At 48.8% G+C, this 26261-nt stretch overlaps 1 protein-coding gene across 1 annotated transcript in view; it reads right to left on the bottom strand.

The window, feature by feature from the left end:
• Nucleotides 1–712: 712 nt before the first annotated feature.
• The window catches only part of hh (hedgehog signaling protein), a 216138-nt gene continuing 190589 nt past the window's right edge, over nt 713–26261 (bottom strand). Inside the window, exon 3 of the mRNA XM_075693901.1 lies at nt 713–2655. Within this exon, the coding sequence (XP_075550016.1) occupies nt 1973–2655 (683 nt within the window). The 3' untranslated portion in view covers nt 713–1972. The remainder of the gene's footprint in view (nt 2656–26261) is intronic.

Here is a 26261-nt window from a genome sequence, read left to right as displayed (position 1 = left end):
ATTGTGTTGAAGCTGCTAAGCACGAGGGATCGAATCCCGGCCATGGAGGCCGCATTTCGATCTAGGCAAAATGTGAAAACACCCGTATACATTGATTTAGCCGCATGCTAAAGGTCCAAATTTTCGGAGCCTCACTACGGCGTGCCTCATAATCATATTGTCGTGTTGACGTGTAAGACCCTAGAATTCAATTATGCATGACACGCAGGATACTTGAAAATTCTGTCAATGTTAAAATAAAACGCCCTACATACTTCCTAAACTTCGAGAAACAAATGTAACTGAAAGTTTCGCCTCGTGTTACCATTGTTAAGCATTTAACACGATCCAGAACCAACTAGCCCAATAAGAAAGCATCTTTAAGGCGTGCCTAGCGTTCTTGAGTAAAGGCATATTGCATGAATTTTCCTTCGTGTTTGCCCCGTTACGGATAACCTCAATGCCTGTGTGATATTAGACCAGCTACTAGGTTTTATGTTGTCGGATGCAAGAGCGGTTTGTGGATTTCTCTTGGTTTCTTGAAGCAAGTTACACAAGATCCCTGGGGCAGCAGATGGGTGGACTACCTTGGCTTGGTTGAATGGTTGGACAATAGCACGCGCATTTTTCGACAACTACGACACCCCCGAATGTTCCCTGGTTCGCACGCAACGCAACCTTTCCAGCGTGGTGTGCACTGCAGCAGTTCCCTGGCGAACACAAGCACTCAAGTTTTCGCGTGTATTCGACGCAAGCTTTATTTCAGCGTCAAAGCACCTTGTTTGTTTGTAACCAGATCAGGCAATTTGTGTACCGCTAAAGAAGCGAAACATTTATTGCGAGACACCATGGTTTTCTGGAATGAGGTGTCACAGCTGCACGCACATACACTCTTCTGAGGAAAGCCGCACATTCTTGATGAATTGCATTGACACGTGGTCAGCCACATCGCAGACATGCCACCTGGGGAGTACATCGCGTTAACGCACCTGAGAATGACTAGAACGCACAAAAAACGAGTAGTGTTCACTTTGCGACATTCTTCAACGAAAGTTTTTGGAAGAACACCAGACACTGACGAAAAACTACTTTCTGCCTCTTAGCTTCCTTTTCTGCAGCATTTCGTCAAAGTTCATTGTTAATTTAGGTCACTGTAGCATGAGACATCCAGGAGGGCAGCTAGCTGCGCCCTCCACAAGTACAGGCCATTTAAGGTTAAACATAGTCGACATTCACACTTGACCCTCACCTGTCATGCCTACAGTTTTGATCCAGGCCGCAGTTCATCAATAAGCGGAGGTTTCGACTTAAAAGCCTTGTCCGTATGCTTTTATTTTTGTTTTTCACATCTGGGGGTGACTGGCTAGATGATAAGTAAAAAGCTGTTCTTTCTGGGGCCGCTTCTGTTCCAAAACTGATAATGCCGCTTCACTACGGGTTCACCATATAAAGCATATCAGAAGAAAAGCATAGCTGGGTTGGCCTTTCCTTAATCTTATCATTACTAAGACCTTGCATAGGTCTCCTGCAGGACAAATTCTTCAAACCAATATCGCTGTAGGTTTACACCTTCATGCACACCACGACACACGTTTTCACCTACAAGAAGTGATTTTGTGCTCGCAGAAAGCAAGCCCTGTAGGACGGGTAGCAAGTTGCACACATACACTGCGCTGACTCAACCGACTGTGTGTCCCGTTTTATGTGATCATTAACCAACTAGCCCGCCAGCCGATTCTTGCATGTTTGTCCATCTGATGGGTACATGACCCAAAGTTGGAGAAACGAGAAGTGTGAGCGTTCAAAAGTGCTTGCGACCAATCGTGGGCAGGAAGAGCGCCATCTTTGCATTGTCTGACGGAAAATCCAGAAAGTGAAGGCACTTAGGTCCCACAGGGTGCTTGGTCTGAGAACGCCGCACTAGTCCACAGCCTTCAGCTGCCGAGCACAGGGGTGAAGCGCATGCAGGAAGTAATAAGTTAGCAGGAGGGGTTCATTCCAAGAGGTAGGAGTGGGGCAGCAGCCGGTAGAAGAGCCTGTACAGGGCGTCTGCGTACCAATGCACCCCATCGAAGTCGCACGGGGTTGGTTTCGAGGGAGCGGCCAGGCTACGCCACAAGCGGAGCGGCGCGAAAGCCCAGTGCGCCAGCGCCTGGTTTTGCACGCCCGCGTAACAAGACGCGGCCACGCCGTCCACGATCACAGTGCCTTCTCTTGTCAGTGGTGCGTACACTCCCGACAACCACACAGCGCGCACGTCCCGCACACGCACAGGCCGCAAGTCACTAGTCCTCGCATCGTTGTATAAGCGGCGCCCCGCCCCTGTGTAGTTCCCGCTTCCCTGAGCAAGCACAAAGCCCCCCGGCCTGATGCGGGCAGCGAACGTCGGCCGCATTGGTTCGTGCTGGTCGGGACCCACGTAGAAGACAAGGTGGCCAGGCGTTAGTGTCAGATGTCGTCCGCACTCGGTGACGACGGAGTAAAACACGCGCTCAGCCTCGGGTTGCCGGTCCATGAAGGCGATCACTTCGCTGAACACCGCAGTCCGGCCGTCAACACCGAGCGCCAGAACACGGTCGCCAAGCAGCACATCGGCGAGTCGCTTGGCGCCCATGGGTGTCTGCACCAAGCCATCGCCGTGGAAGCAGCCGCCTGTTCGCGCCGACCCGTAAGACTCTGCAAGAAAAATTCAGTGTTTTTATGTATTTATTTGTACAATACTGCGGACAAGAAGTCCAGACAGGGTGAGCAAAACACAAAAGAAAGATGGCGACACATCTCTTAGAGAACAAGAAGCGAATAGCTTTTGGCGATAGGTTATTCGTGTTTTGCCGACGTCAGGGACAGCGTGACAACAGCACCTGTTTTCATTAAATAATGTCTCCGAAAAAAGAACACTTGAATTGGGAGAGGCAACCGATAGATACATGTTATTGAGATAGTCATCCACCAGATTCACGAGATCATTATTCATGAATCCTCGACACGGGTGCCGTCCCCGGTTTTCTTAATATCACTACCGTCATCTTCCTCGTTGTCTTCATTTTCACGCGTCTCTGACACATTGCCAAACTAAGCCGAACATTTTTTTTGCGTCTACAAGAGCTGTTAGCGAAGGAATTGGGACCTTTGTTGCTGGAGAAAACTAACGAGGTGGAATTCGTACACAACTACAGAACAATTTAAATGCATAGCGGCTTTCAATGAATGCCTTGGCTCTTCGTGCGAACCTGCCTTCATCAGAAAGCCGCTGCAGAAAAACACACCCAAATTACGTCATCTTCATCAAACTGAAAAATTAACCTAAGATTACTATTATCCCTAATACCAAATTTGAGCGCAGCTCTACAGAACGTGCTTCTATTTCACGATATAGTGGCTATCGCGGACAATCTTTGTCGTGCGGCAAATTGCAAAGGGAGCGAAGCGTGTGCTGCGACTGCCTCGCTAATCTGGATGGAGATCGCGAGAGGCAGCGCGTGGGTGACGCCTGCGTGCCATTCACAGGAGCAGCCACAGACAGACCTCCCAGAGAACGCACACTACTCTGGCGCCATCTCGTATCCATCGTCGCCGCACTACGCTTTCCTGTTCATGCTTTCGCCATACCCTCCACTTTACAAGCCATGGCTCGGCTGCATCCTCCGCGCTTGCTCTTGCAGCCTTCTCGTTCGCTCGGTTACGCCGACGCTCGCTGCAGCACCGGGAGCATAAGGGCCCAAACATGGTCAATCCGCGCGTCCGTTCCGCCCTCGTCCGCCCGCGTGCGGACGCCCAAAAGGCGGATGGTGTCGCGAAATTCGGTGCACATTCAATCCGCACGAGCGGATCGCACGCGCACTCCTATTGGGCCACGCGGCCTATTGACAGCTCGCAACCGTTCGGAGGAGCAAGGCTGTTCAAGGTTGGCAACTACCTTTGACGGCAGACAGCGCCTCCTTTACGTAGAGGAGGCGCTGCAGCAGAAGACACTGGCATATTTTTGCTGATGTGATTTCAAGTTTCCGCGTCCCGGTGAAAATGCGACTCTAGGCTGCCACATACTGTTCTGCAGCCGCATGTGCCGCATTGGCACCGTCATTCTCCTTGGTAACACTGCACAGTCTTATCTGCGCCACGATTTACAGATGTATTGCAATCGCATCACGTCGCAGCATGCGACGTATTCTCGAACGATTACTTTCAGTGCGCGCTGCCTTGGCTGCTTGAACAAAACCTCTCTAGTTATCCAATGTGCTGCGTTCTACGTCACGCGAAAGTGATAGTGTCGCCGGAAGCGATCCGTCCAAAATCCCCATGTTCGGCCCGGTGGCGCGGTTTCTGTAGTGCTAGTGACAGCTTGCAAGAATACGGAATACACGCGCATCTGTCGCGGAATACAGCTGTGTAGGTCGCCAAGACACACCCTTTTACCACTGAGCACGCGTGTGAAGCTCCGAGTACAGCTTGCTGATATGCTTGCATTTGTTTGCTCATGCTTTCTTTTACTCAGCCAGTTTTAAGAGTGCTTAAAGCAATGCATGAAATGCCTGTTCCTTTTTTTACGTATATGAAGCCACCAATGATGAGGCATCAAACATGCATATTAGAAAGTTAATACTTGTTGCTTGTAAACTTTCGAAAAAAAATAACCTTAAATGATGCGCTCAGCGATGAATGAAGTTCTCATTGTGCGCAAAAAGGTTATGCAAAAGTGGTTAATTTCATGCAGCAAGGAAGTGAAGGTTAAGCAGTAAGTGTAGAATTCATTATGAGTGGCATAAAAGCAATATGTATGTGTAGCGGTGAGCTTATGCAGATGTATACTCATGAGATGTTTCTAAGGGGAATATATATTTGAAATCAAATAATTTGTGTTGCTGATAAGAGAACATATTTTGAGTGAAATCAAACAATTTCATTCTCTCTCGCCAGCCTGGATGGCCAATCTGTTGCCACCTTACTACTTAGACATACCTAACTTAACATGTCAACAATGTGCAGAACGTTACCAAAGTACACAAAATTAAGCAGTACCATGACGGGCATGCTCCCTCTCTCACCCATGGAAACAAACAAGGATGATCGACTTGAGACTGTTTGATACTCTCAGCATCATACATGCGGTTTCTATTTTGATTGTTCTACAAATAAAAAATAAGCTCACACAGGATGAACATGATACATGAACTAGTGTAAGCTCTTCTCAGGTTATTTGAGTTAGTTGGGCAGGGGCTGCATGTTGTTTATCTATTCATGCAGTGAAAACCTAGCTAGCTTCTGCACAATGCCATATTTTAGGAAAACGATAAGTACATAGCATAGCATAAACTGCTGGCAGTACCTGCATTTTATTTGAAAGTAAACCCAGATTATCAAATGACTTAGTAGTGAGTTCAGTGACCTCTTGTGTGAAAAGGTTGATTGAGTTAGTGGTCTTGCGTTTGTCTTCCTTCATTAGTAACTTATTTAACATGCACATGACAATGAAATGAAGGCTCATATGGCGGAAGGCAGGGCAACACAAAAACACAGTGAGTGTTTCCTAACACTGACTGCCATTTTTTCTTTGCATAACAAACTAGCAAATAGTTCCGTAGGTTCAGCTTAATGAATAATGCACAAGGTGCTCTGCGTAAAACTGGAAAATTGTTATGCTCCATTATCTATTCACTATTCGGATAGCCAAATGAATGATACTCCCATTAGCACTGTGAGAGCACAGAAATTTGCAGTCATGAGGCCGTAGTGGCTCAGCGTCTGTGCCAAATGTCAAGTTGTTACAGAAGAAAACACACATACTGGTGGAGCGCGTATGCATTCACATCTACTATTCAAATCCGCGCATCACAAGTAATCTTTCATTCCTTGGCGCATTGCTCACCATTGCAAAGACTTTGTTTCAGCGATGTGTGTGTGCAGTAATATAACTTGGTAAATCAAAGCTGTGGTTATTGAGTACACCGAAAGCAACTTTGCGTATGGGTTAGATGAAATAATGCTCCTACATATGAGTCAATATTATCAGTCGCTTTGTCTACTAGTTGTTCACTGTTACACCTGGACTATACGTGCCACTGCTGTATCCCTGCAGGCACGCTAGAACAGCTCGGCCCAAACAACCCTTTACATCGCACTTAAATTAAGGTGGTCTAGACTTGCTGTCACAATGGGCTTATAAGCATAACTGCCGAGTATTCAAAAAACGCGTTTGAAATGTAAGGGTGGATGCTCAGCTTTGCCGGTGTGACATTTTACATGTATAGTGCAACGACACATCGATAGAGAAGAAGGATACCACTCAAATTCTCGTGTTGTGACCTCGCAGGCAAAATGCAAGTAAGTAGTTTTCTGTGGTTTTTAGCTATAAACATGTGAAGCAATCTGTAAGTTTAAAACTGTAATAAGCAAACTGAGACACCATGAAAAGTAAATTTGTTTTTCTCAGATCAGCTCTCTGTGGTGCATTCAAATATGTATACGCGCTATTTGTAGATGAAAATAGCATGCATTTCACATTTAGATCTCGGAATGTTCAATGGAAAAAATGTTTCATGTGTCAACCATACATATGGTACCTTGTCCAATGCTTTGCACACAGATAGCTATGTTTGACCCAACTTGTGTAGCACATTCATAGTGGATTACTACATACAAAATCCGTTTCGCACCTCTCCTTTGACATCCTGCCCTCCGACACAGAAGTACAGAGCGGAATTCTTCTTTGTCCATATTCAAAACGCTAACAGCTTTTTGGCATCGCAGGTCTTAATCTTCCACACAGGGCACTTATTGCATGTTCTGAATGTGCATTCATTGCCGGTGGTATATCTTCTAATGTGAAAATAGTTCGTTCAACGTAGTTTTACCTGTACGTTTTTGAACTTACCCATAAGTTCTCTGCCCTACTTGCATATACCTCCTTCAGTACTGGTATCAGTACTGTGCCTCCATTAGCGCAGTAAATGTGAAAGTTGTTACTTCATAAAATAGGAAGCATATCCAATATAAACAAGAAACATGTAGGCACAGTAATCACGACAAACCAGCTGAGATGGTGGCACTATTTTACTTCATTTCACTTGTGATAGCACAAATGTTCCCACTTGTGCTGCCGGATGGTTGTGACCGATATGTTCGCGAAGGCTTGGGTCATTCACATTTCAAGGGATGAGTAACTGTTGCATACGTCCAACATCTTCCTCTGCCTATATAAATGACTTTACTACATGTAGCAGGTTTAGCTGTGTGCTTCTTGGTGTAGCTGAAGCGATTTTCACACATAGTTTCAGCACAAACACATGCAACCACAAAGTATCAAGGACGGGTGTGTCCCGTCCTTGATACTTTGTGGTTGCATGTGTTTGCGCTGCAACAATTTTTATATTCAAGTATGCACCAACGCGCCCAGAAAGAAGTTTTAATGAGTTTCAGCATACTATCTGATTGGCGAAAAGCATGGACGAATTGGTCTTTGAACTATTGGTTCAGTGATGGCTTTTCACTAAACTGACTGTTGAAGATGCAGATTTCGCTTCATCGAAGGGCCCAAATGAAAATGACCCTAGAACTCATGACGCCAAATACAGTCACCCTTTATGACTGAAGAACAACACGGGACAGAACGATGAGAAGTGAAATTCATTTCAGTAGTATACAAAAAGTGCAGCTGCCTTCAGTATTTCACTGCTGGTATACTAAACAGAAACCTCTATGTGAGTTGTTTGGATGGCATAATCAACAAGATCCCTCTAATAAGCGACGGAAAGAGGTAAATAAAGAGCTGCTGCCACCTCAGGTACTGCACCGGTCGAAAATATGCACTCTCACATGCGGCGGATACAGTGCGGATACAGTACGGTATGAAGTGTTGTAAGTGCACCATGCGACAAAATTTAAGTAAGGTCAGCTGAGTACCCATATACACTACCTTTGATGGGGTATAGATGGTGCAACATGCCGTGATATTAGAAGTTGTGCTGTTTTATTCGCACACACATTTACGTAAATGCAAGGTACACATACATTTGTCATTAAGTGTTACTCTGTGTATCAAATGAAGAGCACAACTTATACAACAAGACATAAAGATTAATAATTGTTTCGCACCAGTTTAATTCCTATTAGCTACGCAGTGATTTTTTTTCTCACATGGAGCAAGTCAACTCTGTGCATAAGTTAGAGGGACCCTGAAACGATTTTGACGATTTTGTACAAACGTACTGAGCCGTTAGAGTAGGTCCTTCTGATCAATAATTGACGCATCTAACTGCTCCACGTAAAGCATGTAATTTATTATAAGGTTTTCATAATGTACATAGCTGCCGATCGCAGCCCACTGCTCGACGGAATTTTGAGCCGCTTCTACCCATATGACGTAAATCACCCAATCGACGTCAGTAGGGCAAGCTATCCGTTTGGCTGCCAAGGACGCGTCATCGATAATTTTTCTACCTTTATTGTGAACAAATAATGTTCGTAATAGTTAGAATGTTAGTTAATTTGTTTCTATAGAAAGAAGCTAACAGAAAGAGAATGCACAAGAACAATTTCTTACTACACTTAAGCACTTCCGGCACACAGCGAGCGTCGTCTGCCTGTGTTACAACGTGCTCCATTTTGACGAGAGCTCCGCGGTCAGAGTCGGTCTCAGTTTTTTCGCGAGCATTACGATTCGACGTTGTTGCGTTGTGGACTGCAAACGTAGCGACTGGCAATATGTCAAGCTGCGACATCGTGTCCGTCTGCAAGGCAGCAGACGAGCGGACTGGCTGCAGCGCATCAGACTGCCGCTATCCCATCGGTGCCAGTATATGCGCGTTTAGGGCCGTACACTGGAAGATTATTTACGCCATAGCGTTTCGCGAGTCCGGTATTAGGATAAACGCAAGCGCAAGGAAACAGCGCCTGACCGTGTCGTTCGTGAGATGAGCAGGAGCGCAAATGTAAATGGTCTGCACGGTGCAGCCACCTGTTGGCACCGAGCTCAATCACACGCAGTAGCAGCAACGAAATGTATTCTTCTTTGCTGCTGGTGTAAATATTTCGCAGGAGCGTAATCGTTAACACGTTTTGTAAACTTGGTTAGAGCAATATTAGCTCTTTGATTGGCTGATTAATCTCTGCGCCAACGGGGGCTGAACCGTGGAGACCGATCAGGCAGCTCACGTACGCCTACGCTGAGGTTCCTGCATCAGCTTGAGTTTCTGCCTCCACCGTTCCGTCGAAATGCCCTGCTCGCCTGTGGTTACCGGAATACCAGACACGTTCGGCGCTGTGACAGAATGCTCGCAACGCACGCTGCTTCAATAGCTCTCGCTTGGGGTCGACTGCCAAGCATCTGGCGGAGAGTTTGGAGAGGCTTCGCGCGCTCGCTCCTAGAGAAACGGAAGTCGACGACACTACGTGCCATCACGCTTAGCCCCGATCAGCTTAGCCCCGATCACTCGGCGAACGAGTTGAGGAAAAAATGCACGACTTTGGCGGTGGCAACTTGTAATCGTTCGTAGCTCTCTTAATACGAGACGTTTCACACAAATTGTGGTGCGAATGATTAACTTTAGCTGTACCCTACGCGTCTACAAAATTTGTCCGAACCGTTTCAAAGGCCCTTTAAGCTGATGTTGCGGTGTCATTCCCAGAATATGATAAAATAAAGGAGTGACCATGTGTGTGCGCCTAAATTTGATGGTTTGACAATGTTGTGGCACGCTGTCGAAGATGTTTTAATCCTGGTCGGAAGAAGACGACGCTCTGGACTTCGCACGCTGTCTACCATGTTGTCAGCTGCTACAATTATCTTAAATATATTGTAAACATATGTCTGACTGTTTTTAATCCCGTAACATTTTTGGTGAAGGTTGCGGGATCATTATCAAGACGAATTTACGCAGCGCGCGCTCCTTGGCTGCATCTATGCCAGCTCAAGGCGAGGATATTTCGGGCCCATGGGCACCCACGCCCACCTTCTTTCTAGCAGAACCCCGCGACCTAGGAACCTTTTGTGGCACCGACGACACTGATGTTGAAGACTGGCTTCAACCATATGAGCGGGTGAGCGCCAGCAACCACTGGGACCAGACCGTCATGCTCGCTAATATGATATTTTACCTCGTGGGCACGGCACGCGTCTGGTTTCAGACCCACTAGGAGGAACTTACCAACTGGGACATTTGTAAACAGAAGCCCAAAAATTTGTTTGGCAAGTGTGTTGGACGTCAGCGCGCCGCCCAAAAAGACCTCGCTCCGCGTGTCCAGACATGCACTGAATCCTACCTCACGTACATCCAGGACGTGCTTGCTCTGTGCCGCAAAGTGGATCCGAAGATGTCCGAGCCTGATAAGGTTGCACATGTCATTAAGGGCATAGCAGATGATGCCTTCCATCTCCTTGTGTTGAAGAACTATTTCACTGTGCAAGCCATTATTACCGAATGCCGGCGATTTGAAGAAGCCAAGAGTCGGTAATTGCCGAGCCATTTCGCCGCCTTCCTAACACGGCTGCTACGTCTAACTGCGAAGACCTCCGCAGTACGCCCACGCCCAATCGCTCTGATGACATCCTACATATCATCCGACGTGGAATAGAAGCCTCATCTCCTGTGACGACCCAAAACCATGGCCCCGACAATCGCCAGGCAACTGTCTCATTGATCCAGTCCATCGTGCGCCAAGAATTGGCCAACGTTGGCTTGACCAACGTCTGCTCAGTTAATCGGCCTGACTACACTCCGTCCAGCACTGTCGTACGCACCCGCAGCCTGAATGCCCCAACGCGGTATCGCAACCCGGCCGAATGGCGTACTCCAGACGACAGGCCTATATGCTTCACTTGTGACCGTGTCGGCCATATTTCATGTCACTGCCGGTCTTTGTGGAATTCGACCCCCTGGTCCTACCACCCATCCCACGGCCCTCATGCTGCTCCTCGGTTCCCCCCGCAAACGCAGCCAGTAAATTCTGGCGACACTTCTCTGCCTCCCGCTATAGCCGCTCTCCTTCGCCACGTCACCGCTTCTCCCGATCGCCCGCATCTCGCCGATCACCGTCCTCTAGCTCCTTCCGGTGCATCCTTCCGGAAAACTAACGGGTGCAGCAGCTGGAGGTGATGCTGCCAAACCGACCCGACGCAAAAATCCTCTTCTGACCTTGCCCACACATCGGAACCTCATTAATGTGAACGTGGATGGTGTACCTGTTATGGCTCTGATTGACACTGGCGCGCACGTACCTGCGATGAATGCTCAGCTTCGGAATCGTCTCAAGAAAATCCTCATTCCTGCTCCGTCGCCTGTGGTCCAAGTCGCCGACGGTGGAACACCAGCATTGGCATGTGTCCGGCTCGCGTGAGTGTCGCCGGACATCATACTTCTGTTTTATCTTATGTTCTAAAGCACTGGCGCTGAAAACCTCATCCTGGCACTTCACTATCTGTCTACACATTCCGTTTTGATAAGACTGTTCTACTGGTGTAGTGCAACTCGCTCTACCTGCTGCCATTAACCCTCCCGATAGTGCTCCGATACGGCTATGTTCCACAGAGCATATTTGCCTCCCTCACCATGCCGTTATTTACATAGGTGTCTCCCCTGTTCCACCTGTACCAAACGGTGACTACATCGTGTCCCCTAATCCGTATGTGCTGCTCTCGTATAATGTCGCTTTTCCTCACACCGTCATTACGGTTTCAGACAACACGTCCTGCCTTCCGCTTGTGAACTTCGGACTCTGTGCACAAGTACTTCCGCGCGGAATGTCCCTGGCGCAAATAACGCCAGCCAGAGACTACCACATTTCGGCTTTAACTTGCGACAGATCCTCGTGTTCAACTCTTGCTTCGCCCCCTGTCCTTCAGACTTGAATGCCCTAACAAAAATGGTTGCCCCCGATCTTCCGAAAACCTATCTGTTTTCCGTCAGGCGGGGCTACAACTAAATTCATCCAAGTGCTACTTAGGTCGTCGGGAAATTTCTGTGCTCGGGCATCTCGTCGATTCTTCTGGTGTACGCCCTGATCACGATAAAATACGGGCAGTGAAAGACTTTCCCGTGTCAACAGGGCGTTTGCTCCTACTTCCGTCGGTTTGTCCGAAATATTGCGAACATTGCGTGCCCTCTCAATGAGCTCCTCAGGAAAGACGCTGCCTTCATTTGGGGCCCTGAGCAAGCTGGTGCTTTAACCGAGCTGATTGGGCTTCTTACGTCCCCACCCATTCTCGCTCACTTTGGTGCGTCAGCTCCAACAGAAGTCCATACCGATGCCAAAGGCCACGGTATTGGGGCTATCTTGGCACAGAAACAACAAGGGCGAGAGCGTGTTCTTGCCTGCGCCAGCCGCCTTGCTTCCTCTGCTGAGCGCAATTATTCCATCACTGAATGCGAGTTTCGGGCTCTCGTTTGGGCAGTGGGTAAATTCCGCCCCTATTTGTACGGCCGCCAATTCACAGTCATCACTGATCACCACGCTCTTTGTTGGCTTTCATCCCTCAAAGATCCTTCAGGGCGCCTTGGCCGCTGGGCTGTGCGCCTTCAAGAATACAACTATTCAGTTGTGTACAAGACCGGCCGGTTACATCAAGATGCGGACTGCTGATCGCGCCATCCTGTCGACCCTCACGACGTTTCTGCCGCCGCCATATCTGTCACCGTTCTCTCTCTGGCTGCTTTTCGCGATATTGAAGCCGAACAATGTCGGGACGCCTCCTTACAAGACCTTATTCAACGGCTCACTTCAACGACGCCCGATCCTTTTCTTCGCATGTTCGAACTCCAAGATGGTATATTGTACCGCTCTAACGTGCGCTCGGACGGCCCTGCCCGACTCTTCGTTGTGCCTCAGCATCTGCGTCAGACTGTTCTCGCCCAGCTTCGTGATGTACCGACTGCAGGTCACCTTGGCGTGTCACGGACTTATGACTGCGTTCGTCGGCGCTTCTCTTGGCCTGGTCTATACCGTGACGTATGCCGTTATGTCACTGCGTGTGACCTTTGTCAACGACGCAAAAAGCCAACCACACTCCCTGCTGGTCGCCTTCAACCACTTGACGTACCCTCAGAACCATTCTTCCGTGTAGGTGTTGATCTTTTAGACCCGTTTCCTACGTCTGCTTCGGGAAACCAGTGGATTGCTGTAGCAACAGTCTACGCCACCCGATATGCAATCACACTGGCTCTTCCGACAAGCTATACAACCGATGTCGCCGACTTCCTCCTAGAGAACGTCATCCTTCACCACGGCGACCCTCGACAGCTCCTCAGCGACCGAGGCCGATACTTTCTTTCTCAAGTTGTCAATGACATTCTACACTCGTGCGCGACTAAACACAAACTCGCTAGTGCTTACCATCCATAAACGAACGGTCTCACCGAGCGCCTTAACCGCAGGCTTACTAATATGCTGTCCATGTAGATCTCCGCTGACCATCGTGACTGGGACGTTGCTCTGCCGTTCGTTACTTTCGCCCATAATTCGTCTCGCCATAATACCGCAGACTTCTGTCCCTTCTTCCTCTTGTTTGGCCGCGACGCCACGCTACCTTTTGACACCGTTCTGCCTGCTAGTCTGAATTCCACATCCGAGTACGCCCATGAAGCCATACTCAAAGCACAACAAGCCCGCCATATTACCCGACGTCAACTTGTGGAGTCGCAGGACAATCAGCGGCGTTTATATGACGCCCGCCATCGTGACGTCCATTACACACCGGGTGGCCTGGTTCTCCTTCAGTCGGCGTCGCGACGTTTGACCTCTCGGAGAAGTTACTTTCAAACTACTCTGGCCCTTACCGTGTCTTGCATCAAGTAACTGACGTCACGTACGAAATCACCCCGCTTGAGTCAACCGCGGCTCAGCAACGCTCCGACGTGGTCCACGTCGCGCCTCTTAAGTTATATCATTCGCCCGCCTCCTAACCAGCACCGAGCCGGTGCTTCAGCCGCCGGGGTTCATGTGACACGCTGACGAAGATATTGTTACGTGTAGCTGTAGCCCAATACTATATGCAATTTATTTAGAGGAAGCTAACGGAAGGCCGAAATGGCGACTCTATATCAAGCGGGTCCACATCGTCTTCCTCCTCTTCAGTGCAGCCACACTGTGGTGGCTGTTTCGTAGCATCACCCCCGGCAGTAGAAGCACCGTCCCGGTGCTTAATCTACCCATCCGCGGTGAAAGGCGTTTAGTATTGCTTTAGTCTCGCCACGTGAACGATGTCACTTGCAGCCAACGATGACGCTGAGAGGTCGGCGGGGACGACTTCATACGTGACATCGGTCACTTGTCGCACCACACGGTATGGGCCAGTGTAGCACGACAGCAGCTTTTCGGAAAGGCCCACACGTCGAATGGGTGACCAGAGAAGCACCAGAGAACTCGGAGTAAAGTGTACGTCGCGATGGTGGCAATCATAGAGGCGTCTTTGATGCTCCTGTGAGGCCTCGAGACGGGTGCGGGCGAGCTGGCGCGCGTGGTCGGCGTGTGCGATCGCGTCGCGGGCGTATTCAGTGGCTGAACGTGTGGCCGAGGGCAACAAAGTGTCTAAGGGCAACGCGGGTTCTCGGCCATATAGGAGATAGAATGGCGAATAGCCAGCGGTGTCGTGACGAGATGAATTATACGCGAACGTCACATATGGTAAGTGAAGATCCCCGTCGTGGTCGTCGGTCGCAACATACTTCGAAAGCATGTCGGTGATGGTCCGGTGGAGGCGCTCCGTGAAGCCGTTGGTCTGTGGGTGGTAGGAAGTGCTGAACTTTGTCGATCAAGAGCGGAGGATGTACTCGACGGCTGCCAACAGAAAGCTGCGGCCACTGTCAGTGAGTAACTGGCGCGGAGTACCGAGCACTAAAATGATGTCATAGAGCAGAAAGTCAGCAACGTCAGTAGCACAACTTGTCGGAAGGGCTCTGGTAATTGCGTACCGCGCAGCATAATCAGTAGCCACGGCGACCCATTCATTTCCGGAGCCCGAGAGAGGAAACGGTCCAAGCAGGCCTAGACCAACTCGGAAAAAGGGTTCCGGTGGGATGTCAATCGGCCGGAGACATCCGGCTGGAGGTGTGGAAGGCTTCTTCCGGCGCTGACAGGGCTCACAAGCGGCAACGTAGCGCTGCACGGAGCGAGCGAGACCCGGCCAAAAGAATCGACGTCGTACACGGTCGTATGTGCGCGAGACGCCCAAGTGTCCAGCCAAGGGGGCGTCGTGAAGTTGTTGGAGGACAGTCGAACGCAGGTGCGATGAATTACGAGCAGAAGGTCAAGGCCGTGTGGATCCAGATTGCGGCGGTATAATGTCCCCACCTGAAGGAGAAACATCCGGAGAGAGGCGTCGCCAGGCGTTGACTCCAGATGATCGATGAGGGCTCGTAATGAAGGATCGTGGCGTTGCTCGTTGCCCATTTCAAGCAACTGGGACACAGAGAAAACGCAAGCGATGGCGTCCGCATCATCCGGTTCGTCGATGGGGTAGCGGGACAAACAATCGGCATCCTGGTGGAAACGTCCCGTCTTATATACCACGGAGAAGGTATATTCTTGCAGGCGTAACGCCCAGCGAGCGAGTCGTCCCGTGGGGTCCTTAAGCGAGGATAGCCAGCAGAGCGCGTGGTGATCAGTGCGTGGTGATCAATAATTGCGCTCGGCGGGTGATAGAAGTCGGCTGGCATAGGCTATAACACGATCATGTCCACGCTGGCGTTGTGCTAACACTGCTCCTATGCCGTGACAATTGGCATCAGTTCGAACTTCCGTTGAGGCAGACTGGTCAAAGTGGGCCAAAATTGGAGGCGTGGTAAGGAGAGTAGTGAGCTGCGAAAAAGATGCGGCATGGTCAGGTCCCCAAGAAAATGGGGCGTCTTTCTTCAAGAGGCCGGTAAGGGGACGTGCGATGGTCGCAAAATCCTTCACAAAGCGTGGGAAATAACAGCACAGCCCTACAAAACTACGAACGTCCTTGGTAGACTTCGGAACAGGAAAGTTCGTAACGGCGCGAATTTTTTCGGGACCAGATCTCACGCCTCGGGCGTCGAAGAGGTGTCCAAGGACGGTGATATGGCGGCGAGCGAAGTGACATTTTGACGTGTTCAGCTGGAGACCGGCGCGGCGGAACACGTCAAGAATCGCTGAAAGACGGTCTAGATGCATGTCAAAAGTGGGCGAATATATGATGATGTCGTCCAGATAGCACAAGCAGGTGGACCACTTGAACCCCTGAAGCAGAGTCCATCATCCTTTCGAAGGTGGCGGGCGCGTTACAGAGACCGAAAGGCATCACCTTGAACTGATAAAGGCCGTCAGGGGTAACAAATGCAGTCTTCTCTCGGTCCATGTCGTCGACGGATATCTGCCAGTAGCCGTACTGCAAGTCGCTAGAAGAAAAAATAGGTGGCACCGTACAGGCAGTCTAGAGCGTCATCAATACGTGGCAAAGGGTACACGGGCTTTTTTGTGATTTTGTTCAGGTGACGATAATCTACACAAAAACCCCACGTTCCATCCTTCTTTTTGACAAGTACGACGGCAGAAGCCCAGGGCCTACAGAAAGGCTCGATAATGTCCTTTTCAATCATCTTTTTGACTTCCTGTTGGATAACAGCTCGTTCGAACGCAGAAACACGATATGGACGTCGGTGAATAGGGTTCGCATCGCCAGTGTTTAAGCGATGGGTCACGACGGACGTTTGACCTAAGGGTCGACTGTCAAAGTCAAAAATGTCGCGATAGCCTTCAAGAACGCGGCAAAGAGATTCAGCTTGAGCAGGTGTAAGGTCAGAGGAAACGATCTTCTCAATGTCGACGTGAGTACCGTGCGATGGCGTCATGGTATGGGCTGAGCTGTGACGATCTTCCACTGTGAATGGCTCGATCTCATCATCCTGCAAAGCGCTAATTATAGCCAATGAAATCCCCTGAGGCAGAACTTGCGCGGTTAGCGCGAAATTGACAAGGGAAAGGCAGGTGCGGTTGCCAGTAAATGTCAGCACAGTGTGCGGCACGGTAACACCACGTGTAAGTGTAATTGCCGGAATTGGTGCGACCACATAATTGGTCAGCTGTACCTGACGGTAAGTCAGGTACAGCTGGTGAGGACTAGTCGACATGTGTCACAGAGTGGGGCGGTAGGTGAATAAAATCCATGCAGCTCAAACGGCTTGAAGGTGGGTCCACAGGGTAGGCAAGAAGAGGCAAGTCAAGGCGAAGTGAGTCGGCCGAAAAGTCAATGAGGGCAGAATGATTGGCAAGGAAATCGAGACCGAGGATGAGTTCGTGAGGGCAATGCTCGATGACTGTGAAGAGAACGACGGTGTGTCTCTCAGCAATGGTGACTCGGGCAGAGCACATGCCAACAATAGCGACAGTCCCGCCGTCGGCGACTTGTACAAGTCGGTTCGGGGCGGGCGTCAGAACTTTCTTGAGCCGACGGCGAAGAGCACCACTCATAATGGACACATGCGCCCCGGTGTCAATCAACGCGCACACAGGAACATTGTCGACGAGAATGTCCAAGAGATTCTTGTTCGTGGGTAATGTGATGCGAGGATTTCGTGCCAATGTCGTCATTGCAGCTTCACCTCCAGAAGGTGCACTGTCTAGTTTTCCGGTCGGGGGTGCGGCGAGTACGTCGGAGAAGGAGTACGGCGTGACGGGGGCGAACGAGATTGACGACGGGAGCGAGAAGGCGAGCGGGAGTAGCACGGTCGTGTCAAAGGTGTCGCAGGGTCAGATGATGGAGTGGGCATAGAAGGGTGAAGGATAAGGATGCGCTGGAGGGGCGAGGGTGGTAATCTAGAGAATAGGCGTCGGAGAAGTCCAGCGGCTGCGGCAGTGGCGAGCGACATGTCCAATGCGTCGACAGTTAAAACAGATCGGCTTGTCGTCCACGGTTCGCCATTCGGAGGGGTTGCGCTGTCCATAAGAGTAAGAAGAGGCGGGTGGGGACGTGCGCGGAGAGAGAGGTTCTGAGCGTACGGAACGAATGGATTGCAGACCGACGTTGGACAACTCTTGACGGACGACGGCCTGTATCAAGGAGATTGTCACCGGAGAATGATCAGGTGACGGGAATGAAGGGGCCGGCGGTTGTGCCGCTTCGACCTCACGAAGAATGATGCGGGTCAAGTTGTCACATCGCGACGGCTGGTGGAAGAGGTCGTCACAGGATGACGTAGCAGCTGTGTTGGGAAGTCGCGTGATGTGCTGGGATATCCGGCGGCTTTTAGCATACTCGAGACGGTGGCACTCCTTGAGGATCGTATCGATGCTGGTGACGTTCGTAAACACCAGTAAATTGAAGGCGTCATCAGCAATTCCTTTGAGTACGTGATTAACCTTCTCGTCCTCAGACATGGTCGGGTCAGCCTTGGCGCAAAGGGCGAAGACGTCGAGAATGTATGACACGTAGGACTCGGTCGACGTCTGTACACGTGTGGCAAGGGATTTTTTGGCATTGACTTGGCGACCGAACGGATTGCCAAAAAGGTCGCGGAGCTTCTCTTTGAGGAGATCCCAGCTCGAGATCTCCTTTTCGTGAGTCTGGAACCATGCAAGTGGAGCTCCGTCAAGGTAGAAAAGAACGTTCACAAGCATAATAGTCGAATCCCACCTGTGACTGGTGCTGACACGTTGGTATAAGCGGAGCCAGTCGTCAACATCAAGACTGCCGACTCCGTTGAACACACCAGGAACCCGAGGGGGAGGGGGGGAAACGGCGACATAGGTCGGGGCAGCAGACGAAGACGGTTGTGTAGATGAAGTGTCGCCAGCAGGAGCCGAAGTTGCACTGTCGCCGTTGCGACCGCTGCGAAGCTCCATGACGGGTACGGGGAACGTGCACATTCACCAAATTAATGTTACGTGTAGCTGTAGCCTAATGCTATATACAATTTATTTAGAGGAAGCTAACGGAAGGCCAAAATGGCGACGCTATATCAAGCGGGTCCACGTCATCTTCCTTCTTTTCAGTGCAGCCACACTGTGGTGGCTGTTTCGTAGCAATATTTTAATCCTTCTCGAAAGAACACGGCGCTCTGGACTTCGCGCGCTGTCTACCATGTTGTCAGCTGCTACAATTATTGTAAATATTTTGTAAATATACGTCTCACTGTTTTTAACCCCGTAACAATACCTTATCTGGCTAGATAATAAACGTTTGTCAAAAAAGATAAATGCAGCACACTGACAAAACAGTGTGGCTAACATAATCTGGGGAGCAGACACTCTGCCTGCAGAGTCAGTTGAAAATTTTGCCAGCAGTTCGTTCTCATTGGCTAGCTTCGATCACATAACTAATGTTGACATAATTGTGAAAATTTGTGTTGAGGATACACTCATGACAGCGAATAGGCACGTTTTACATTGTGATGGCCGCTGACTTCTCAGGGGCAATGAACTGTGGCCCTGAACATACTAAAGAATGACATGAGGCGAGGCACCCCTTTCATGTGCAGCTCAGCTGAAAATGGTTCATTAAATGAGTGGAACCGTGGCCTGTGCAAAATAAAGATGAGTGAGATAGCCACTTAATGCGTCTAACATCCTACATCCACGAATGATAGGTAGCAGTAAGCTTACAGATAGATGAAAGTGCAACGAAAAAACGTTTAATGGACAAACTTTGCAGCCCCAAGTCTGTTAAATGCACATTTGCTAATGACTGTTAGCAGAATGAACACGCGGATAGAAAGTAAAGCACTTATTAGGCACATAATGCTGGAACTTGTGCTTATGTTTGCTTTAAACTGAAGGCTCATGCCAAAACAGGTGACACGAACCAGATAATCCAATAGGGTGCATGTACAAAGTAACGGTAAACTTTCGCTTACCGAATTCTGCCTGCATTAGTAACGTGACCATAGCCAGCCAGTGAGGAAGAACTCTAGGCGAAATTGGATTCACGCATTTCTGCTGGCTGCTAGCTGAATATTATATATCCCGATACCTATGACACTTGCATGTTATTACTTGTCTTACGTGTTCATTTTTACATTCATATTTCTTTTTGTCAGCAAATGCAAAATTTATACTTAATAACAAGGAAGTACCCAGTTCTTACCTATAACGTATTCATCTACCATGCTACTGCCCTATTGAAAAATTTGTAGGAGAAATTGAACGAGATGTATGCATGTCGCACAGATTTGACGAGAAATGATCGATATGAAATGCATATTGAACGAACTCTCATAGAAAACGAGCGAGATCTGTATGATGTGCTACGCAGACTTTTACGAAGTGCACGAGATTAATGCGATGTGCGATAAGAATGCGTAGAGCTTGTATGACATGTGTGCGATGAGTTGCGTAGACATGACGAGATTATGTATGACGCGTGTGAGGCGGCGTGTGATGTGTACTCACTGTAGTCGTATGAGCAACTTGATCTTTGAGAATGACTATGAATTGCATACAAAGTGTGTGCACTCAAGTCGTAGTGCATACAAAAGCTTATTAATTACAGTGAGATTTATGATGAGTTGTTTGTAGTACATGCAAGAGCGTGATCAATGTGCTGTATGATCACATTGAACCATTGTGACACATATATACCAGCATAAACTACAGAGCAAATAAGATGTTCAGAGTTCAACTTCTGGAATTTCAGGCAACGAACACATATATATCCCCAACAAAGCTGGTGTCGGCACTTTTGATGCAATGATTTTCGCTTGGGGACATATTCTCGGATGAACACTTATGGCGATAATACTGCCTTTGCATGACGCATTCCTCGACCAGCCAATAGGCACTGAATAGCACCATGATATTGTCGAAAGCTATCATCAGAGAATGAATCCTTTGTTCAGAGTAGATCTGCCTAAGATTTTATTGCAATATAGGAGTCAGGTACCATCAAAGTTTCATAATAAAATGCTATATGTTTGCTTGTGCACGCAATAAAATAATCTGGCAATGTGATTATAGCACATTGGAAACACTTCAAACAAGGACGAGTTGGCAATGTTTATTGCAGGCAGTTTGATCAGTGACAAATTATGCATGCACTTTGTCACATCCTAATAATATTGCTTTGCATCAGAGATATCAGTCAGAGGTAGTAATGGGCGAACTTGAACTTGCATATTTTCCAAATAGCCAAGTGCGTCAACCATCAACCACAATACTGTCAAATACAAATCTGCTAAGAGCATTTTTGTGCCTGTTTATGTCAAATTGTAAAAGGTAGGCATGAGATTGGCCATTCATGCCCACATATAAAAATAAAAAGCACAACCACAAAACAGCGTAATAGGTTGGCGAACAGATAGCCAAAATAGCACTCAAAATCTATCGCACTTTGTCACAAATAAATAAAAAAATATTGTAATTAAATAACAATCCCTAAAAATGTTATGTGATCAATTGTGGTCATGATCACAGTTACTGCTGTGAAAAATTATTTGCACTAAGTGTTTCACAACTTGGTGAGAGAGCTTGACCTAGTAAAAAATCCTCATATGTGCACAGCAGTGGCAAAAAACGAGATGAGCGTCGCAACTTGGTGACCATTATCTGCCTACATACTACACAAAACTGAATTAGAATTTAAAAGATAAATGACAAAGCAGTTCGTGTGCCAATGATGGTTAAGCGCACTGCAATGCCTTGCCATGTGTTGAAAGCTGACCTCCAAGCAACCAAAATTAAGTGACCTACACTGAAGCAGGGTCCTTAAATGACGAACGTGTATCACATCCTGGCGTTCGCGGACGCAGTCACCAAATGAAAAACCACTTTGCAAATCGCAATAACGACGAATTTCACGCGCGCGCACACAGACAAAACGCGAGCAGTATCCGAGAGCACTCACGAAAGACTGTACCATGGACGACCGCACGCCAAGTTTCATCCTAGACGCCAGCGCTCGTTTCTCCCCTGGCGGAACGATTTCATCTCCAACGGGTGTAGGTTTCCGCCGCCGCTTCCCTTAGCGGTCGTGCCCGCGTTTAGTTCGCGCTGCGCGCGAAACGTCTCTTGTTTGCGACGGCTCCTCTTCGGATGACCGGAAATTATTATTGCGTTGTTTACTGTCACGACAGCAATGTAAACACGAAAGGGTTGATGCCACCAGTGAAATTCTGCCGATTCACAAGAAAATGGTACGAAAAAAGCAGACGACAGACATGGATCACTGTGGTGCGCCCAGTGAAGTAAACAACTGGCAAACGAAGCGAGCGCGTTCATTAATCACTCCTGAGTGTATGACGGTTTTTATATGTAACCCACATGAATTTAAAAATTACTCGGTACATAATTCTTTTATTCATATAAAAACTTTGAGTTGTTCGACGAGCGCTTGTCTTGTCTTCTTTCTCGTGTTTCGTTTGTGTGTGCGCTGCCAAAAAATGGAAACCACTTCTGTTGTATGCGCTAGCAGTGGCCGAAGTTCACGCGTGCCGAGAAATTGAATACATGCACGATGCATTGAACATGACCGGAGTTCATTCCCGGTTCACCACTGCATCGCTCGATCGACTTACTGGACGATACACGCCCGCGTCTTGGTCGCGACGGCATTGCTGAAGCAGGAATGATTACTAATACTTTCAACTTCCGTCTCTTGGGCACTGTTAAAAAATGGCCAAGCTGTCTACATTGCTGCCTCTATTCCATATTGTAGGGGACGTACTAGTTAAAGTTGTGTGCGCATGTCGTACTTGTGCTATGCAGCGATATATTTTTTTTATTTGCGCACAGTGTCGATGGAAGTCCGTTGTCGCCATCAGAGACAACACGGATTTGTAGCAAACATTGTGAGACACTGCAAAAATGACTTTAGCTCGTATGTGCCGCATCGTATGTGCTGACGATTTTTCCAGCGGCACATACGATGTCGTTTACAATTACCTGCTCAGCGTCACTTACACGGTTAAACAGACGCTGCCCTTTTGCAGCCATAAAAATAATCGTCAATCGTATCGATCTTCTTAAAGGCAAATAGAAGCGTGTACAGTCTGTTTCACACTTAGGGGAAAACTCGGAACGTATTGCATCGCGATGCGGCAAGCAATGGAGTCGTGCGGTGGCAGCAGCTCGAGCAGGCGCAGACACTCGAGGGGCGGAGTCGTGATCTGCGTCGTCTGCTACGGCGGCGCGCGCTGGCCGCATTGTCGGGAAGCGTGCTACTGTCAGGGGCAGTGCACCGATTTCATCGGTACTGCGGGAGCTGAGCTTATATTCTTTACTAAACGTTGTGCGAAGCCAAACTCCGAGGCAATGAAGGCATTGGCGATAATGGAGTTTCACAAACTTCTTTTGACAGCATGCTTCGTTTGTTCTTTCGAAAGGCCGGGGTACTGAGCGCGTGCACGTATATTTCTTCACTGTGTGTGCTACCGTAATAAGCAGTGACAAGACGCACCAAGATGTGCGCGGAACGTGCTCAGTCTTTGTTTGACTCGAAAGCAAAACAAAGCACTCAACAATGATAACTATGGGGGTCGAACACGATGAGACAAACGGATACGATTAAAGAAATGTTTTAGGTTAAGACAATGAGCCGGAAATGATTTTTCTCGACAATCATTCACTACACCAGGCAGACCCTGCCCGCCGGCGGTGAATCGGACACGTCATGCTCGGAACTTCAGTTAGTATCTCGTCATGTCCCCAGCGGCAGCGATGACAGCGCTCATCCTGGAAGGCAGTGAAGTGTAGAATGACTTGATCAGGGATGTCTTCATTCGCAACACGTCTCAGTCGCTGACAATGGTGGATCGAAGCCTATTCTCGGGGGCGACTGATAGAGGGGATGTTGCGCCAGTGATACTTTCAACGAGCCCCAGACATTTTAAATGATGTTGGCGCGCGGGGATTGAGGCGGCCACTCCAAGAGAGTGACTGCGCGCTCTTCCGGCAGTTCTTGCACAACAGGAGCAGTGTGGATCGGCGACCTATCGCGTTAGAATATACAGTCGCCTTCCAGAAACGGGCCGTCAAGAATGTATGGAATCAGTACGTCGTCTATGACTGCCCTGCACCTTTCAGCGATGAACTTACCTTCGAGGCGTATCAGTGGGCGTCGCACAACGCTTAGTAAAGAATACGGGCTCATTTCACGCAGTAACCATGAGATCGGCGCCCTGCAACTGACAGTAGAACGCTTCCCGACAATGCGGCCAGCGCGCGCCGCCGTAGCAGACGACGCCGTTCAAGATCCCGCCCCTCGAGCAGCTGCGCGAGCTGCTGCCGCCGCCTGACTCAAGTGCTCGCCGCATCGCGATGCAATGCGCTCCGAGTTTCCCTAAATGTGAAACAGACTGTAAATCGCCCTTCGAATGAAATGTCCACGCGCACACACGTAGGCACACTCCGCGCGCGGCACGAAACGTGCCCAAACACGCGCAGTGCAGGAGGCAATCAAGGCGGTGCGAACGAGAGATGGGAGAGGGGTACCACCCGCTATTAGAATTTTGCTTCGCATGCGGCGCTCTCAACACCGGCGCAGCAGCGCCGCTCTCGGTGCCGTTCTTGTCCATAGAGAAAGAAAAAAAGTTAAGAGCGGACACTCCCATACACCCCCAGCGGCCCAATCGAAGCTAGCGCGCCTGGCGGTTGGTGAGAAACTGGCCTGCACTTCCTGTTTCGGTTTCGCTGGCGTGAAATTTGGATTACCCCTCGTAACCGACTTTGGGCTGTCGCGGAAGCTTGTCATTTCAGACCACTTTTCGTCACCCAAATGGCAACGCTTTTATTTGTCGCTTTGATTTAGCGATTCACTCGTTTGTCTAGTTCAATATTTGGTGTGAATTGAGGTAGTGACGCAATTTTTATTTCGATTAAGTTGTAACAGATGGAGATAGAGGTAATCATAATTCACTACGGCTTTATCCATCGCGCTGGTCTTCTGTGTTTTGGTACAAGCGCTCATATGTATCAAAGAGACAGATTTTCCGGAATGTTTTTATTCCAAGTCAAGATAGGCTTCTTCTGGGTTCTGCCGTTGTCAAAGCACCACGACACACAGCAGTAGCTGCCGTAGCTTGGACCGCCGGACGGCATGGCATCAGCACGGTCTGAAAATATCAATAAGTGCACGCTTCATTAATTACCAAAAACATATGCACACGTCATAACTGTACCAGGAAACCGCTTTGAATGAATATAAACCACCGATATAAACCATATAAAACCACCGACACATCCTGACCTCTGACCCATATAACCCGGACTTACAAGGATAAATGTTAATACCTCGTACAGGGGTGTTCAAAAGTTCCCAGGTCGCCATCCTATTAAATCCCATGGAGGGCATCGCGGCCTGTGAAGTTTTGGACACCCCTGTACGTACTCAGTATAAGGAGTATATTGGTAGGCAAAATAGCAGTTCACATAAGCGTGATGAAGATACATTCGAAGCGTCCAAATACGAGGCCTTTGTTCAAATGCGCGCCACGCCACGCCTACGCGACAATACGTTGTGCAATGTCTTCGCCACGAAAAAATGATAAGGAACCGAAAATTACTAGAATGCGCAGTACTTCCCAACACGGCCGCCGTAATAAGTACATGCAGTAGTCATTGGTGACTTTTCCCCACCGTTACTTTTCTGTATAAACAATCCGCACGGACGCATACACCAGCGTCCGTCCGTGCGCCGTAGATAGGCACCTCGCTAAAGTACCAAACGCAATAAGCTATGCTCGCTGTTTATGTCACATGCCATTGTTTGCAAGCAATATCGTTAAAATATTCAGGAGCCCTTACTCTATAAGGGAAACGAGCAAGCAAAACTTCGCTACAGCGTGCCTAACGTCCTGTTTTCTTTATTTAGGTAGCGCCCGTCCCCGGAACGCCATTTTCGGTCTGAATCAGCGTGGCGTCTTTTATGTTCTTTCCAGCGTTCGTCAGCCTCTAGAACGGGCCAACGAAAAGACCGTCAACCGTGACGCGATCATTTAAACGCGGTTTAGGAATTCAATTTTCTTGAAACCGGAATTTTCCTGAAATGTGCAATTCATAATATTCACCTTAAGCGTTGTCCAGCAGATCATTTTTAAGCCGCCAACACGAACTATTTCAATGGAACGCCGATACCGCGGTTATCGCAAACAGTGCTGGGCAAGAACGGTTTACCCTCGCAGACCGAGACGCAGCGTCTCGATGGCGTCTGACAAGCTGCGAGTCGCAGTGCAGTGCACAGCCGTGAACCGGTGCAAGTTAATGGCAGCTTCGCGTCGTTTGATTATTTTCACGGAACGCAATCAACAAAGATTATGCCGTTCTCGGTGGGGATAGCAAGGAAGTACAGCTAGAACAGCCTTCTTGCTACGCGTTTCTTGAGGGGGCATGCTTTTCGCATTGTTCGCGTC

Source organism: Dermacentor variabilis, chromosome 5, assembly GCF_050947875.1.
Source record: "Dermacentor variabilis isolate Ectoservices chromosome 5, ASM5094787v1, whole genome shotgun sequence".
Lineage (NCBI taxonomy): Eukaryota > Metazoa > Arthropoda > Arachnida > Ixodida > Ixodidae > Dermacentor > Dermacentor variabilis.
This window is presented reverse-complemented; position numbering and strand designations above follow the sequence as displayed.